Raw genomic sequence first — 18,640 nt, forward strand, 5'->3', positions numbered from 1 at the left:
ATTTGATCTTGGCTGTCATTTTTTGCCAAGTTCTTTGTCTGCTAGCAGACGGTGAATTCGACGAAAATGTTGCTGATCTACAGGATGGTTTTGATGAATCGCAAACATTGGCTCGGCCTCGTCACTTCAGAATGGAAAAGTACCAACGGCATCCGTGGTGGATTCGCCCACGATCGAGAAGAAAGAAGAACAAGAAAGTTAATAGAAGCGGTTTGCCTAAACGGATGCAGTCTCATCAACACAGGAGGAGAATGCAGAGCTCGAGTGACGATTTTCACCCCGTGGATGATAAAAACGAGTTAGGTCAAATGGCCGATTTCGATTCCATCAGCCAGAGCCGTCGGTATGAAGACGAGACTGCGCTGGACCCACGCCGCATCCGAATTCGTATCCGTCTAAGGCAACGAGGTCCGGTCAAACGCCACGCCAGACAAGGCAAGAAACGATCGAAGAAGGTTGCGATGAAACTGGCCCAAAAACTCGCAACCAAAGAGGCGATGGCGTTAATTTTGAAAGATTTCCTACGTAATAACAATAAAGTCTCTTCGAAAAAGGCCGCGCGGAAGGCATCCAATGGCTTTCGGCGGATGGGCCAGTTTGCACTTCACGGCAAAAGACGTCGAGGCATGAAGCTCCGGGCCAAGAAAAGGAAGAACTAGATCTGGTTTCCTGTCATTTATCTTAACTTGATTTTATCATGCGTACCTGTCTTTTATATCTGATCGTCTCCTGTGTTACTCCTTTGTATGAATGTTCGCAGCGATCTCTGAAATTATTCTGTTTGACGAATAAAATAAATGGTAAACGAGAATTTGATTTCTTGGAATTTCTCAATTGCGCATAGAGCCATAAGTGACATCAAAAGTATTCGTCGTAATGTTGTTGATTCGTTTACCTGTACGAATCCGCCACGAGTCTTTCGACATGACCGCTAGATGTCATGGTGGGTTCCCCCTTGACTCTTACACGCGTTCTGCAGCTCTCGCTCGCAGCTCAGACACACACACTGTCTGTGTAAAATTTTTGTTATTTACTATTCCGCGCAAGGTGGAATCGAGTCGAGAAAGAGCCACAGAGCGAGTGAGAGAGAGCAGCAGCAGCGAGTTGTTTCGCCCCAAGGAAAGAAAATCTTTTTGGTCGAGAGAAATTCTCGTGCGTGTGTGTGTGTGTGTCTTGACTGTGAGAAGAGTTGGTGCTTTGTATAATTTTATTATACGTTGCAGTTGTTGTTTGGGAGTCACTGCCAAGTAGGCTACTTTCCGTTCGAAACTTTGTATCGTTTTGATTGCTGCACACACACTACACATTGTGTGTGTACGTTTGTCGATCGCTTTTAAGCAGCAGAGAAGAAAATCCCCCATCATCGTGTGTGTGTGTGTATCTATCGTTAGAGAGAAACACACACACACACACGTATACGTAAGACGTTACGTGCTGCACCAACACACACACTTGCCCCGTTGAAAAAGCGTAACGGTGAGCGAGGCCCGGTCGCGAGAGGAATGCCAATCGCGATCGATTTCATGGCCGTTCATCCACCGCCGTCGTCGGCCGTCGTGCCAGGTCGCTAAATCACAAACTTCTCAATTTATCAGTTCACAAAAAACCCAACAATTCAAGAAAAGTACAACCAACCAACTCGACAATCAGGTAAACAATTTTCCATAATCTTTTCTTTGTTGGCGATCAGCTGTTACCCCATTTGTGTGTCTCCGTGAGGAAACGAATCCAATCCACATCGTCGAGGTTCTTTTCCAACTACAAAGTTTTGGGAGGCCCTTGTTTGATTATTCCTCGTTCGATTGCGAAAAATTGTAACGCAGTCACACACACACACACACATTCAGGTGTTGAAAATCAACTTGGCCATCCTAGCGTTGACTTCCTGTATGGGCGTTCCACCCGAGTACACGTGGAAAAAGTCTTTGTTGATCCCAGCGGAAAAATATAAACCGTGAAACGAGTCCTCCCGATACACACACTGAATTATTATTTTTCAATTGTTTGTTCTCTGTTGTTGTTGTTGTCGATGTCGTAAGGTGGTAAACAGGTGTCTTTTTTTTCTTCTTCCTCCCTCAGACATTGGCCCATTTGGTTCTTCTCGTCCGTCAGCGAGGAAAGTATCCCGCCGTTATCGGGACGATATGACCGAACAGCAACTGCCTCAATCGAACGGTAAAAAATAACAACCCAAAACCAAAACCCCCGTTTCTTCCATATTTTCTCTTGTCACACTCACCATTTCTGTTTCCCAGTGGCTTTCATGATGATTCTTCAATAACACTAGGAATAATGATGTTTGTGCTGTTTGTACCCCAACAGTTTTTCGAGTCGAGTGCTCGACATTCATCCTCGTCGTGTGTGTGTGCCTTATCTTTATTTGACGCTGTACTCTGCACACGCCGATGCAAATTCACGGTGACCTTTCCACAGGAGTCGCCTGCGTGTAAAATGCCATTAATAATCAATTTTCTTTTTGGGGGGGTTTGTGCGAGACCTTTTTGACTATTTCAAGACCAGGCTAAAAAAGAGTGAAAGGGAAAGAATCGAGAGCTTTTTCCTTTTTTTAAAAAAAGGAAGAAGAAACTATCAAGTTTTCTGGGTGCGGTTTTTAAAAAACTCGTGTAAAAGAGAAACAGATAACGCACGAGGTCTGGGCCGATATGATCTTTGCCTTGACGACATGTTACGAGATATAGATCTAAATATAATGTCTGTTTATTTAAGCCCGACTTAACGAAAGGGCATTGGGTCTATCGACTTAACGGACTTGGTGGTGGTGTTGCCATATGCGCAAACTGATGGGCTTCGTGAGCTGGGACGGACGGACGGACTTATTTATTATTGACATTCACAACATTCTACCCGTGTAGGAGAGAGAGAGAGACAAAGAAAAAGAAATGTAACTTTTTGGTGTTGTCAAGGGAAAGGGACATTTTTTATTTGTATTTGTCGTTTCGTTTCGTAGTTTTCTTTGCCGATTTAACTTTTTTCGGTCGGAATCGGAAAGGCCATCTGTCGACACAGTCGGAAAGAGCCCCCAAAAGATTTTTGTTTCTTCTTTTTATTTTGTTATTATTTTCTGGGAAACAACAAGGGGCCAGGCAGGGCAGCAGGGGCGGGTTATGTTTTGTTTTGGTCGCAGATGAGTTTATATTTAGATGGCATCTATAGGCTAATATGTGAAGAGCGCGCCGCAAATCTATCTATAAATAAACCCCAACACTGCCGCCGTCCCATCTTCTCTCTTCTAGTCTCTCTACCTAGGGATCCACTGGCGGATTCTTGTGAGCGTCATCGATCTGTTGAGACGCGCTTCAATAGGCGCCGGGTTCGAGCATAATGACAATCGGGTTGAGTAGGAAACTAAACAAGAAATGAAAAAATAACGAGTCCAGTGTCTTTATTTTCCAGTGGGCAAACCCGATGATGATCTATTTGCGTCCGGGGCGACTCAAAGAGGAAAACAAGGAGATGGGTTTAGTGCATTTATAAAAAGAACTTTTTTTGGGTTTAAAAATGGGAGAGCCAAAATACGCCCTTTTGAGCGGCCACGGCCACCCCCCTTGTGCGTCGTCGTCGTCGTCGGTCGGCTGAGAGAGAGAAGGAGAAGATGAGAGCGAAAAATCCCACTGGGAGGTCGTCAACGTCATCCAGACAACTTCTAACTAACACACAGAGGAGTTTGCGTCTATTTTTAGCCGCACTCTATCTCTCTCTTCTCGTCTCTCTCGTCTCTTTTGCCTTGATGCCCGAGTGAGAATAGTCCGTCATCGGGGGGGATAAAACGGATGAAGCATCTATTTCCAGGGGGGAAAAGAACGCCAAAAACTCTTTCTTTTTCTTCGACATTAGATTATCAGTTGCCACAACCGTCTGCCTTTTCTCTTGATTTATTTTTCCATTTCATCATCTCTGCCGAAATTGATGTGGGAATTAGTGTCGCACTTTTGTACAAATCCATCTCTAGACGAACGGCGCAGAATTACCGAGGAATTGGCTTTTTATAAGTGGCCAGGCTGGGAGGAGGAGGAGGCGGATATTCCAGTCCGATGGAGTAGTAGTAGTAGTTGTAGTTCTTTCTCTTTGCTGGTGTCGACTGCGAGTCTATATTAAGATAATCCCCCCCGAAAAACCCACCACCCCGTCTAGAGAACACAAACACCGACTTGCCTTTTTCTTTCTTTTTTCTTTTTTTTTTTTTTGTCCAGCAGGAGGCTGGACAAGGTGGGGACCCAATCCCCGTGTGTATATGTGTGTGCGTTGTATGTGTATACATGTAGACAAGACTCTCAATGTCGCCGACTCTAAAATAGAACCGGACGCCGGACCGAAATAGCACCACACATCGGCGTCGCCTTGTTGCGTCGAATTCGCACCAATTCCCTCGCTCGCCCTTTTTCATAACTTCCACATTTCCGGCATTTTATTTTCTTCCTCTTTCTCTCTCCTTTCCACCCCGTTTTATTTATAGCAGCGCAAACCGGATGACGAACGTAATCACTTTTCGTCTGCCTCTTGTTATTTTTTCTTTTCTTTTTTTCTCGGCCGATCGATGGAAACGGCCGCACGCGACGAACAAAAGAACTTGGGAAAGGGTTAAAAATAGAAGCGCAGCTTATTATTGCAATTCCTTTTCTCTCGGCTCGCTCGTGTGTCATCTGCGCCGTCTGTTTTTTTTTGTTTTTTTCGGCCTTTGAGAAAGATTCGCCTTTTTATTTGTCTTGCCTTTTTCAAAAAGGATTGTTTTTCCAATTCGATTTCGCAGGATTTTTCTTTTTGTTGTTTTTGTTTGTTTCCGCCCGTCTTTTTCTTTTTATTGTTATTATTATTTTTTGCGTTGCCATCCATGCGGCGCTTGCTGCTCGCAAGTTGCTATATCGATCGACCGCCCGTTCTATTTCGGGATTCTCAAACGGCACGCCCGCTCCTTTCCATCCGTCCCTGTTTTGCTTTCGCCTTTTATCCCGCCACTTCCTCGATCCTCTTTTACCCCCCTCCCCCCTTGTTGCCCCACCACCACCACCCCCCGCCTCCGGCCACGTGACGTCGTATCAAAAACGCACCTGGCCCATCTCGGGAGCGCGCGCGCGCGCGCATCTCCTCTTTTCACCGAGTTTTGAATTTTTAAAATCGCCATGGGAAAAGCACCTGGTTGGCTCTTCTCTGCCATCAGCTCCGGGCGTGTCGTCATCGATACCGTACCGTGCCTGCCACTCCGATGCGGTCGATAGGCACCCAAACTCTGGGTCTCTTGTTGACGTTGTAATCCAAATCAATCAGTAAGTCTCTCTCTGTCTCTCTGCATTTTCTAGATGTGTTGGCAAATTTCATTTTAACAATTCACCAGCCGATGGCGGATGCCGTGTGCCGTGGCGTTTGATTTTCGTGTGTAGGCGACGACGCCCGTTTGTTTCATTTCGCTGTGTGTTTGTCCCCTTTCAACTTTGGCTGTTGTTCTAGTTTTCCTTCCCACCGTGCGTCAGTCGTCTTTTTTTATTTTATTACATAATCGGTTTATCAGTGATGTATTATTGAAGATCGTTAGATGGCGCGGCGATCGCCTTTTATTTCGACCAGAAAGAAAAAAAAGAAAGAAGAAAGAAAGGAAGAAAAAGGAAATCTTGTATTTATATACTTTGTATGTATATAGTAAGGGAGTCGGTCGTCGTCGTCGTCGTCTCTGGGTTGCGTGTGTGTTGATATGGCGTAAGGCTATAGCCTGGAGAGGCGAAGCGAACCGGGCGGAGATTGAGAGAAACCGAGCGACTGCTGGTGGAAGACGGCCAGATAGCGTTGGCGAGCTTGACAGGAGAGTCGCGCGCGGCCACTCCACCGAAAAATCAAATACCAAAAAGAAAAAGAAAAAAAAAAGTTTTTTTTTTTTTTTTTGTTTTTATTTCAACTTGTTGGCTTCGACTTCTTCTTCTATTGTCAGTGTTGAGTGCGTGTGTGTTGTGTTGTGTGTGAGTGTGTTAGTTAACCCCGGCAACGTCGAGCAAGAAGAAGAAACTCGAAAAGTGAGAAATTGAGTTTTGACTTTGACAGAATTATTATTTATTGCCCAACTGTGTTTTGTGTGTGGGTGGGTGTGTGTGTGTGGATTTGATCGTTTGTGCGACGATTTGATTTTCTTGTCTTTCGCAAGCCGAATTTTGGCCGGAATATTACGGTGGTGGCCATTTGGGGTCCAAATGATACCTCGTGCCAATTGAGTATCCGTCTTCTTTCTCCGAAGTCCGAACACCGACGTTTCTCATCCGCTGAGACTGTGAATTCCAAACGAACTTTCTTTCGATCAAAAGCCAACCATCGTTTTATTGAGGCCCCCATCTTCTTCTTTTTGTTGTTTGGTTGTTTTCTTTCGTTTTATTAATCGTTTTTATATCTCGTCGTCGAGTTCGTCAGCTGTTGGCTGTGCGCCTCTCTCCCTGTGTGAAAAGGTGCGTGTGAATTCAACTCAAGTCGGCAGCACATTCAATGGCTTTCTATTTCCGTTGTTTGTTATTCGTTCCCTCCCAACCCACCCACCACAACCCTCTTATTCTCTCTCTCTCTCTCTTCCCAGAGTGAAACAAGTGGTTTATTGAGTCTCTCACTCGATTCATCTCTCGACCGGAGTATTTGAAATCCATTAGAGTTTTTTTTTTGTCCACCGCAAAGGAAAACAAAAATGAAATTTCCGAGTCGGAATAAAAAAATCGGCGAATGCCGTGATGGCGGCCGTTATCACTCGATGCGAACGAGTCTGCGTCAGTCCCGAAAAAAGAAAAAGAAAAATAGTTTTTTTCTTTTTCTTTTTCTTTTCCCTCTACAACCCACCAGCCAACCCGAGAAATCCTCCCGTCGACCTTGACGCCTCATCTATTTTTTACGGCGACGCACAATGTCCGTGCGCTGCCGCTTTCTTACGTGACAAAGTCTCTCTCGGCCTACCGGGGGGCAATTTCCACCTTTTCGTGTCAAATTTATTCAAGAAAAAAAAAAGAAAAAAAAGGAAAAGAAATTTAGGGTTCATCCCCAACAACCCCGATTCGGACCTTGGGTTTATGACTTCATAATTTTCATATCCTCTAAATTTTCGAAACGGAGTAAAAAAATTGAAAGAAATTTTTTTCTTTTTCTTATTTCTGTTTTTAAAGAGTAGCCGAGTGGCTCCCTCTCATCGAGTTATTTACCGCCACACTCACGGCTCACACATTCACGTACAGTGTCCTTGGAACTGGCGGTCGAAATACGAGTATCGTATCGTTCGAAAATTGTTATGGTGTGTGTGTCCTTTTCCTCTCTTTCAGTCTCTCCATTCGCATTTTTTTTTTTTTTTTTTTTTTTTTTTTCAAAATTCTCTCTTTTTCAGCCGTCTTTGCTCGTCCCAGTGCCGCCTATGATTCAAAGAAGAACGGAAAAAAACCCCTTTTTTTATTATTATTTTCTTCTTCCTTGCGGCTTTCACGACCGAAAGACATAAACTGGCTTCCCTGTTCTTTCTTGATTGGCAAATTATTTTCTTTTAAACGGCTAAGCTGGCCGGGCGTAACCGGCCATTTTCTCTCTCTCTCTCTTTCTTCTTTCTGTTCCACATAACGAAAAAGAAAAAGAAAAAATTCGAAAAAACTTTTTTTTTTTCTTATTTTTTATTTTCTTAATCGGCAATGCGGTTTCCCTGTGTATACACCACGTTATCTTCTTTGGTTTGCTGAACGCCAGTACGGCTAGTGGCCTTTTAAGGGAACGGCACGCAACCATCCGTGTGTGTTGTTGTTGTTTCTATCTGGTGTGACGTCAAGGTGAGGCCGGGGCCGCCACCGCTCTGCCAATGACCTCTACCGTTAAGACAACACTCTTTCTGTTGTTGCTGTTGTTGTTGTTGTTTTGGGGGAAAAAGGTCAACTTTTTGGGAACATTCGGTCGGTCTCGGCCAATCGTATTTTAGGGGGGAACGATAGAAATTGTTTCTCTTTTTTTCTTTTTTGTCTTACCCGGACGAGTCTGGCTGTTTGTTTGTATTCGTGAATTTCCACCAGATCGGCGTGAGTCGAGAGAATAGAGAATTCCGGTTCACCTGACGACAGGGAAAAAAGAAAAACGAGTGGAGAGAGGGGGCCTTCTTTCTTTTTTATTCCCGACTCTGTGTTTTCGTGACTAGCGCACAGATGCGTAATAAACAAATATGGCTGCCAGTTTTATTGACAGACGGGCCTACATTATCTCTTCGTCGATATCGCTGGCTCAATTCCCCTTTCCGCCGTTGTAGTGTGTCGAGTGGAGTATACGGCCGTTACGCAAGTAGAATTTCAATGGGACGATATACACACAACAACGACGACGACGACGACGCAAATCGTTTTATTGATTCGTTCGATTGAGATCCCCCGCCGCCCGTTTCGTCGACTACTCTCCCCTCGAAAAGAAAAATGGTTGAGGCCAGCTGAAAAGCTTCTTTTTTGGGGGGGTTGACTTGGGACTACCTGTGGGCAAATGTGACTACGTGACTCGATTTCGACGAAGCCTTTTCCAGCTGACATTTTCAAATTTTCTTTCCATTTGATATTTTTCGAATGGTTTTCAATTAGATATGAATTCGGCATCACCGCTCAGCAGTTCCTTTGTGACGTCGCACCGACGGCCCGAAATGGTGGTCGGTCCGGTCGTTGGCTCCTCTTCTTCCGGCTCGTCGGTTTCATCGGCCGTCACGTCGGCCAGTCCGGCTGCCAACAACAACAACAATCTGCCCAGCTACAGGGAGCAGGCCGAAATCCATCATCAGATAATGCAGGTGAGTAGCGCCGGTGCGCCGTTCTCCTCTTTTTTTCTTTTTGGGTGGAAGTCTGAGGGACAAGACAAATTCAGAAATATCAAATGGGAAAAAGATATGCAGACACACACAATGGAGGAATTCTACCCCCAAACTCTTTTTTCGCTATCTGCTAAAAAAGAATAACAAGAGGAGAGAGAAGAGAGAAGAGAGATAGTCGTAAAAGACGATTCACCAATGGGCTCCTTTCGCCAACAGCCATAAAACAAGTCGGCCACTAAATTTATAACCTGCCCGGATTGTATGTGTCTCTTTCTTTCTCTCTCTTGTGTGACACGAGTGACACGGAAGAAAATTCCTCGAGCTCGGCAATACCGTGTTGTTGTTATGCAACCGCCCAGGCGCTCCGGGCGGCGCTCCAGGCCGTTTGAATTCGTTGCTAGTTTACTCTTCCTGATTGGTTGTTTCTTTTCTTTTCTTTTTTTGTCTTTTTTTTTGGTTTTTTTTTTGTGTTGTTGCCCTTCTTCTTCTTCCCGTCTCTGAATTGTTTTCGAAAATCCCGGACGACGATGCTGTGATCTGCTACGGTTTTGCGGTAACCCCCTGGCGATCGGTATCTCCCTCGACGCTTCTTTCCATTCAGCTCAAGCAGCAGCAGCAACTGCAGCAACAAGTCCTCCTTCAGAGGTACCAGGCCCAGCAGCAGCAGCTGGCCCACCAACATGAGCAGCAAATGCAGGTGAGTCCTCCAACCTCGACATTTTCTTTCTATTTTCCCTTGATAACATTTGAGATTTTTTTTTCTTTGGTTTTGGTTTTGGTTTTCTCGTTGACATTTTTGAACAACCGAATTGGACGTCGCAGGAATTTCTGGAACAGAAGAAGAAAGCGGAAGAAGAGGCTCGTCTGGAACGGGAGAGGCACGAAAAGGAGCGATTGCTGGCCCTCAAGAACAAGGAGAAGCGCGAGCAGAGCGCCGTGGCTTCCTCCGAAGTCAAACAAAGACTGCAGGTGCGTGTTACAAGACTCTTTTTTTTTTCTTTCTTATTTAGGCTTAACCGCCGCCATAACGCCCCCCAAAAGAGAGTCGGCGTCTGGAAATATGTTTTCCGTTTCATTTCAATGCAACAGCAGGTCAATCACCTCCGTGCGTACACATTTTCGTGTGTTACACAATGTCTGTTACACATTGACGTCACTGTCCTCAGACTCCTATACCCTTGCCTATACCACCGCAACATTCCTCGATTCAAGAAACGGGCGCATTGTGTAACGAAGGTGGACCATGGCGTGTCGTAAAAACCATCAAACTAGAAAATGGGAGGGGGAGGGAGAGAAAGGAAAGAAAGAAAATGGGACTTAATTCTTAACTATTAAATGTGTAACTCTGGTGTGTACGTATTATGGTGATGATTCGCATCTGAATCTCTTCTCACCAAGGAAACATCGACCTGTTTTTTTTATTATTTGGTTGGCCCGGCAAAACGGAATTGAGAAACTCGTTTCTTTTTTCTTCTTCTTCTTTTACCTGTGGATAGGTAATTAACTGGGGGCCGTTTTCTCTCCCCCCCCCCCCTTCAACGACTTCCTTGTGTGTTGCCCAGCAGTGCCAGTGAAATTCCGTTTCCATGTCCCCTCTGCTCTTTTGCATTGAAAATTGTCAAATGTTGAAGTTCTTTTTGTTTTCTTTCCAAATTCTAATTAGGAATTCGTGTTGAATAAGAAGCAACGTGAAGCGGCAGCGGCGGCCGCAGCTGCCGGGAATGGAACTGCCAATGCGCCCAGCTCCTCGTCGGCCCCGTACCGAGCCTGGTAAGTGACGGAAATTCGTACTTTCTGCTTGTTGTTCTCGTTGGGTAAGAACGAGGAGAGAGAAAGAAAGAAAACAATGGAATCCCAACTTAACGGGCATTCGTATGAAAATTGGGAAAGAAAGGGAGAAAAACTAGGCCGTCTCACCTGAGAGACGACACTTTTTCTTTCTCTCCTCTCGGTTCTTTTTTATTCAACCAGTTCCCCCCTCGCACTCTGTTCCATTCCTCCGTAGTTGGTTCGTCTTTTTTTATTTTTAACATTTTTTGATGGTGTGAACAGGACTGGAGCTGTGCCGACCCTACCGGCCAGCCATGGATGCAGCAACAACAAAGGATCCACCTCGCAATTATCCAGCGGATTGGGCTCGTCGGGGAGCGGCAACAGCAGCAACGGCGTCGGTGGCAACAGTTCGTCGTGTTCATCCTCTTCGTCCAGCGGCATTGTCCATCCTCATCCCTATCGCCATCCGCTCCTTTCCGGCAATTTCGACGACGACTTTCCTCTCCGCAAAACCGGTAAGCCACTCCGACCCCCCCTCCGTCCATTTTTTGTTAGCCTCGAGCATGGGCATTATTCAGTTTTCTGCATTTGAATTCTTGCATTTCTGACTAAGTGACTTGACTTGAATTGATTAATAACCGCATGGTATTTATCCATCCCATCGCATCTGGTTTTGTCCGTCCGTCCACTCCAAAAATACAACCAACCAATCAACGAACGAAAAATGGCCAGCGTCGGAACCCAACCTGCTCAAAATGCGGTACAAACATCGCGGGACGGTGGAGCGTCGCAACTGCAGTCCGTTGGTGGCCCGGCGGAGGGGTGGCGTACCTCACCACCACCTCTCGGCGGGTAGCGGCCCGGTCCTGCCTGGCCATCATCACCTACCGCCGCCGCCGCCGCTTCACCACCGCCAAGCCCCGCCACCTGCCCACTCGTCGTCGGTCGCCTTGGCCGCTAAGCGGATGTCGCAGCTTACAAGTAATCGACGCTACTCAACTAACACGCATCTTGTGATCGAATATTTTAACGATTACCCCCTCCCTACTCCCTTTCCATTCCATTCCCGGTCGGACCACATTTTCCGTTTCATTTGATTAAATTACTAAAGGCGGTGGGTTATTTTTATTTTCCCAAATGGTTGTAGGTCAAGACACGGGTGGAAGCACTCCGGAATCGCCTTCCGGTGCCGGATCTCCGCTTGGCTCTCATCATCCTTCGTCAGGAGTTGTACCTGAGGTTAATTTTCATGGACACATTTTAAATAGGAAAATAAGTTTTTGAAGTTTAACATTTGATTTTTGTTTTGTCCACAGGAGATCAGTCCGTCTCAGTACCACCTTATGGCCAGTCATGGTCAGGGAAGCATTTCGGATCTGACGCTCTATTCTAGCCCGTCTTTACCCAACATATCTCTTGGGCGGCCCGCAATAGCCAGCCATCATGCCGCCGTAAGGATTTAAAAGAAAAAAAAAAAAAAAAAAAAACATTTGGGGCTAAATTTGATTGGCTTCCCTTTTATTTTTATTTTTTGTTTTTTGTCTGTTGGCTTTTGCGTTTCAACATCCAACCGAGTTTCAAGGTGGAATGGAGGAAATAATTGAGTCCTATTTATAAATTGCAGGAACCTCCCGGATTGGCCATGGTCAGCGAAGTGGTGGACATGCGCGCAGCTTTCTCCGTCCGTATGGGACTGCCGGCCACAGGAGCCGGCCATCATCCGCTTTACCAGCAACCGCAACCTCAGCACCACCCTCATGCTCATCCTCTCCATCAACATCACCACCTCCTCATGCCGTCTGGCCCGCCTTTCTTCCCGCCGCCGCCGCTGGATTCCGGCGGAGGCGACTACGTTTCCAGCGGAGGCAGTCCCGAATCGCCCGGCTACATTCAAAAGCAAATGCAACTGCTGGAGCAGGCCGGCCATCACACCCAAATTCTGATGAGCGGACTCTACAACGGCGCGCCCATCACCGACGCACAGGTGATGACACAACAAAGAGACGCATACAAACAAACAAACAAACAAACCAACCCAAAATCCCGCCCAGTCAGTGATTATTATCGAACCAATCGATATCGATTGCATCGTCCTATTTCTTTCCCCCACTGATTGCTTAGCAACGGACGAGTCCTAAAAGAAACCTTTTCATCGATTTGTTTGAATCATCTCCTTGTCTATACCGACAGCCTTTTCTGGGACGGATTTGGTTTTCCCAATTCGGATTCGCCCGTATTTGACTGGGCGCCATAGGGAAATTTTGATTGGCGTCTCGAAAATAAATAAGACGAGTACACTGGGGTCGTTGGTGAAAAAGCGCGGGTCGGCCAATTCCCCCCCATAAAATGAGCTAGTCGATTTTCAACTCTCTGTGTAAGGCGTGTAAGGCGATCTCTGTTGGTGTAAGTCGTCATTCCTGGCCAGCCAACTCTCCGTCCGCTGACGTAAGTTGTTGTAACATTGTAACCACCCTCCGCGTTGGTTCCTTTGCTTGGAGTGATGATAACAAGTCGAAACTCAAATCGCGCCGGGCAACGGTTCCACAAAAAAACTGCCGAGCGACGCTTTTTCTCAACAACTGCGGAACAGAAAATATAAATCAAAAGTCGATGTGTTCTCTCATCGTGTTTGAACACCCCCTGCCACCAAACCCAAACTGCTGGAAAAAGCCAAAGCCAAGAAGTCAGTTTCAAATGTCGTCCTTGTCAAACCCCAATATAGTCGTCGGATCTGTTTTTGGGTTCTCTCTTGGCATCGACGCACTTTCGTTGCCGGACCGACCTTCCCTCTCTTTTTTATTTATATATTTCCCCTCACCAAACCAACACGGGCGACGCATATACACACACACACATTACAGCGCAGCGCAGCTAAAGGAGAAGTTCCAGGCGATCCAGTTACAAGTAGTAGCGTAGTAGCCGTGTGCCCTCCGCCCCCCTTTTACGGCATGGTGACGAAACGCTCGCTATAATAATTGCCGGGCCATTATAGTTTTTGGCCAGTCGATTGTTGTTTGACGGCGTTGGTTTTTTGTTTGGGTTTTGTTTATTTCCAGTTTGGCTTTAATTGATTTGATTTGTTTCTTGTGTGCGGAAATAGGTCGCCCAGGCGAGATTGAACAAATCAGGAATGCGTCCGTTGGGACGGACGCAATCGGCTCCTTTGCCGCTGGGCCACCCGCTGCTGCAGGGAGCCCCGCACGGAGTGATGCCCACCGTGCCGTTGACGCAGCAGCAATTCGACCAGTATGTCCGCGAACGTCACATCTACGAACAACAACACCAGCACAATTTGCTCAAACAGGTAATAATGCCCGCCATTTGACATTTGGCATCATAATAATAATGTTATTGAATTTATTGAATGGAAATTTGATGGAAACAGCAAATCCGCCAGACGGTCTTGACTCGGGCGGGTAGCCGGAGCCAAGTAGAAAACGTGGAGGAAGAAACGGAAGCGGCCGTGGCTCGAGAAATGTCACGCGACCGCGAACGGGGTGCCCCTCTGCCGGAAGTCATCGATTTAACTGAGCACAAATTGGAGGAAGAGGCCGAAGCCGACCGGCACTCTTCGCGGGACGGCCTTTCGCCCCTTCAGTTGCGCGTCTCCAGCACAAGAAGTTCCCTTCAAGCCAGTCCAGGTGAGTCATTGCATTTTGGTTGTTGCTGGACAATTTCACAAGATTTTTAAAATTTCAATTCTGCTCCCCTCCCCCAGGTTCGGCCTTTGTTCCACGTGGCCATCATGTCGCCCGGCCGTTGTCTCGGGCATTTTCCAGTCCTTTGGTCTCCCTCGACCCACCCGGTGCTGGCCCTTCCGGAGCAGGTGAGAGCGGAGGCGCTGTGGTGCCCATGACTTTGGCGGCGGCCGGATGGGGTCCGTCGGCCGGCGGTGCCAAGACGGGCAGCACCAGCACCGCGCTGGCCTACGACGGCCTCATGTTGCGACACCAGTGCATGTGTGGCAGCAACAGCGCCCACCCGGAGCACGGCGGCCGCCTGCAGAGCATCTGGGCCCGTCTCCAGGAGACTGGAGCCGTCCACCGCTGCCTGCGGCTCCGCTCGCGCAAGGCCACGGCCGAGGAGCTCCAGTCGGTCCACTCTGACGTCTACACGATGCTCTTTGGCACGGAACCCATGCACCGTCCCAAGGTGGACGTCAATCGCTTCGCCGAATTGCCCATGAAGAATTTCGTCATGTTGCCGTGCGGCGGCATCGGCGTCGACTCGGACACGACCTGGAACGACATCCACACGCCTTCCGCCGCCCGGATGGCTGCCGGCTGCGTCATCGATCTGGCCTTTAAGGGTAATCATCGAAACGGTCATAATTCCTTGTAACAAGACGTTCGTGTCTAGAAAGGCAAGGAAACGCAGAGATAACAATAAATTGATTATCGTGAGTATTATTTTTGGACAGCTGCCATGGGCGAGATTAGGAACGGTTTCGCCATCGTCCGCCCGCCCGGTCACCACGCCGAAGCCCAGCAAGCCATGGGATTTTGCTTCTTCAATTCGGTCGCCATAGCAGCCAAACAGCTCAGACTCAGGCACAAACTTGAGCGCATCCTCATCGTCGACTGGGTAACATCCGCAATTATATTGATGTCCATACGTGTGGATAGATCATTGACGAATGGCGGGGGGTGCCCTATTTGGTTTGTTTTTATTAGGACGTCCATCACGGTAATGGAACCCAGCAAATCTTCTATGAAGACCCTCACATCTTGTACATTTCCATCCATCGCCACGACGACGGTCATTTTTTCCCTGGGACTGGTAACCCTCTTGAGGTAAGTCGATCCTGGCCGTCGTCCGTCTCTTAATCATCCAAATAATCTTGTTTTTTTTCCCTCCCCTTTTTTGACTCTTTGCCCGATTTCCGGTTGCTTTGACGACAGTGCGGCTCCGAAGACGGAATTGGATTCAACGTCAATATCGCTTGGTCCGGTGGACTTAATCCGCCATTAGGAGACGCCGAATATCTGGCCGCTTTCCGCGCCCTTGTTATGCCTATTGCTCAAGTAAATCGACACACACTCACACACACAATAAGAAACAGCCAAATTGTTCAAGTTGTTCTAATTGCCCGCCATTGTCCGTCACGAATAGGATTTCGACCCAGAAATTGTTCTGGTTTCAGCTGGATTTGACGCCGCAACGGGACATCCGTCTCCTCTGGGCGGCTACCAAGTGTCGGCCGCCTGTTTTGGCTACATGACGCGACAACTAATGGAGTTGGCCGGCGGTAAACTTGTCATGGCGCTCGAAGGTGGCTATGATTTACCGGCCATCTGCGACGCCTCGCACGAGTGCGTCCGGGCCCTGCTCGGTGACGAGCCAGTGCCCATTCGTGAAGAAGAACTCGCCAGGCGGCCGTGCCAAAATGCCATTGATTCGCTCCATAAAGTCATTTCGATCCAGGTAATCATGATAGTAAATCTGGAGTTTGTCTTCCATCCTCTGTGATATCGTCCCTATTCCCACGCATTCCGTTTCCCGTGAGCGAATTTTTTTAATTGTCGCCTTTCACGCAGCAACCTCACTGGCCCATTATCAAGCGCTACGCCTTTTCCGTCAGCCTGTCGGCGTACGAAGTCGAAGGAGTAGGCCGGTCGCGTAGTTTCAGCGGCGGCAATGGAGCCGGATCGCTGGAAGGCGGCGAGGACAGCGAAACACTTTCAGCCATGGCCGGCCTCTCGGTCTGCCGCACTGATAGCAGCAAAAGCATCGCGTGAGTTAAACAACTTTTTTTTTTTTTTTACAAAAAACCTCATTTGAAAATTGTCATTCAATTTAAACAGAAAATGACTCATTTCTATTTTTCCTGTTTTTCCAGGTCCTCGTCCAGAGAATTGTCACAAGAGCCGATGGATCAAGACGAATCTAAGTGAAACGGAATCTAAAAAAGAAGAAAAACAAAATGAATTCTTGTGTTTTTGTTTTAGTGTTAATTGGAAGGGGGTGGGGGATTTATTTGAAAAGCGGACAAAGAAGCCCGAACAGAGAAAGAAGAATATTTTGAGAGAAAAATGGTGCTATTTTTTTTTATTATTCAAGTTTTTTAGCGCCGTTAAACGTACAGAACATACAGAGTTGGCGATCTCGTTTGTGGGCCACGGAATAGTTTTCTTTTTTTTTCTGTTTTGTTTTTGGTTTTGTTTTTTTGGTTTATTTTTCGTGTGCGTGTTTTTTTTTTTTTTTTTGTTTTTCTAAAAAATTGGAAGATTTAAGGCGGGGGAGGGGGTGGAGACGAAAAGTGAGACGGAAATCATTCCACGCATCAATACGATTGGGATATATATATATATATTTACATAAACAATGCATATTATACATAGGCATACAAATCAAGAGGGAAAAAATGAAACGACGAAGGGTCGGTTGATGATCGGTAGACGACCTTTCTTTTTTTCTGTTATGTTGTTGTTGTTGTTGTATCCTTCTTTTTACTCCCCCTTCTCTTTTGTCTATTCTCTGTTTGTTTTATTATTATTATTTTCAATTTACAATGGTCCAACACTTGCTATCAATCTTAGGATATTTTTGTCAAGGAAAGTAAATCATTTGATGGAGGGCAGAGAAGGGACATGTATGCACTCAATTAAGCGGTGGACAAACCAACCAAAATTTCGTTACGAACAGACACAGATTTAATGTTGCGCATTTTACGCCCAAAGAAACATGGAACTTGATGTACCAGTGAGTTATCCTAATTTTTCGTTTTTGTTTTTCATTTTCTTTTTTAATTTACTGAAAGCTGAGATGTAAAAAGCCACGATTGGCTGCAATGTTGATTTCTGTTGAATTTTTTTTTTCCTTCTTTTGTCTTTTTCTTTGACGTCCTTCATTATTACACACGCACAAAATACAGTCCCACCCGAAATCGATTGTTTTGAACTCGCCATTCTCTCTCGATTTGATGATGGACAGCCCAACACAAGGAGGACAGCAAACGCGCAACAAACCAAAAAGTAAGAGGACAGATGTCAGGTTGAAATCGATCGTTTGGTTCGACATGATTTCTCTTTTGTTCTTCATTGACCAGAGGGGAGAGAAATGAGACACCCAACCGTCGATATTTGAAAAAATTTAAAAGACATTGACAACTGTCAAAACAAAAAAAAGGGAGAAAGGAAAAAAGTAATCTTCTCGTTCGGCGCACTCCCCGTCGCAAATTGTCCGATCTGAAACATTCCCTGCAAAAAGAAGTTGATTCTCTCTCTCTCTCTCCTTTCATATTCATTTTCCCGTTCGTTTCCTTTCTTTCTTGATTCGATGGAATTATCAAACACACGCGCAATTTTGGATTGGCAAGTTTTTGGGGTTTATATTTTTGATTTTTCAATGTTGGTTGTCCCATATGCGTTTATTTTGATTCATGTGAAATCCCACTCGATTCTTTTCTCCACTTGGAAGAGATGAAACTCCTAGTCAGTTGCACACACACACACACACAAACACTGGTGAATGATTTGGAATGGTTTCATTTTGGAAGTTTGTGTTTATTTCTTTGAAATTATTTGACTTGTTGGATTTATTGCTGCCACCCCACTTGTTCCCGAAAAGAAAACAATTCACAGCAACCACCTCCTGTTAAGAAATAAAATATTAGACGAGAGCAGCTGGCCATCTCCGTCTCCACGCACATGTTTCCCCCCTCCGATTTCAATTTGAAAAAGAAAAGAAGAAAAGCGTCCGTATTGCCCAGAAATCCGTGTCCTGTGCCCTCGATATCTTTTTAGAAAATGTTTGTCATATTCACACAAGAAAATTGTCAAAGATGCGAAGGAAAAAAAAAAGAAATTCACGTCGCCATTTCAAAATGTTGTTTCCTGCGGATCGCATTTCTTTTTAATTTTTCCTCGTGAGCTTTTTTTGGACAATTCCGACCAGAAACGGAAAACACAAAATTTCATTTGATTATTATTTTTTTTTTTTATTCGGGGGAATTTTATTATTCGGTCGTTGTTTGAAAGGAAATTATATCTCCTACCCCCATTTTGTCCGTGTTTCACTTTTATTTTTCTTGTTGCTTGTGTTGTTTTATTTTGCGTCTAATTCACCTCC

General features: G+C 46.0%; 1 protein-coding gene across 7 annotated transcripts; it reads left to right on the plus strand.

Annotated features, from left to right (window-relative positions):
- The first annotated feature begins 1,030 nt into the window (after positions 1 to 1,030).
- LOC124342537 (histone deacetylase 4-like) lies at positions 1,031 to 17,458 on the plus strand. 7 transcript variants are annotated; one of them, XM_046795495.1, is made up of 20 exons: positions 1,031 to 1,650; positions 2,080 to 2,175; positions 8,574 to 8,776; positions 9,399 to 9,494; positions 9,620 to 9,766; positions 10,461 to 10,567; positions 10,850 to 11,085; positions 11,303 to 11,551; positions 11,718 to 11,809; positions 11,887 to 12,021; positions 12,195 to 12,554; positions 13,671 to 13,874; positions 13,956 to 14,211; positions 14,289 to 14,879; positions 14,991 to 15,154; positions 15,244 to 15,363; positions 15,472 to 15,594; positions 15,683 to 15,994; positions 16,108 to 16,304; positions 16,410 to 17,458. In XM_046795495.1, exons 2-20 carry the CDS (start codon positions 2,145 to 2,147, stop codon positions 16,462 to 16,464), a joined length of 3,678 nt encoding a protein of 1,225 aa, XP_046651451.1. In that variant the 5' UTR covers positions 1,031 to 1,650; positions 2,080 to 2,144; the 3' UTR covers positions 16,465 to 17,458. The 7 variants fall into 7 exon arrangements, with proteins under 7 accessions (XP_046651451.1, XP_046651452.1, XP_046651457.1 ...); XM_046795496.1 differs by having other exon boundaries at positions 9,408 to 9,494; XM_046795501.1 differs by lacking the exon at positions 11,303 to 11,551.
- Positions 17,459 to 18,640: the final 1,182 nt, after the last annotated feature.

The sequence above is a fragment of the Daphnia pulicaria genome, chromosome 6 (genome assembly GCF_021234035.1).
Source record: "Daphnia pulicaria isolate SC F1-1A chromosome 6, SC_F0-13Bv2, whole genome shotgun sequence".
In the NCBI taxonomy this organism is placed as follows: Eukaryota; Metazoa; Arthropoda; class Branchiopoda; order Diplostraca; family Daphniidae; genus Daphnia; species Daphnia pulicaria.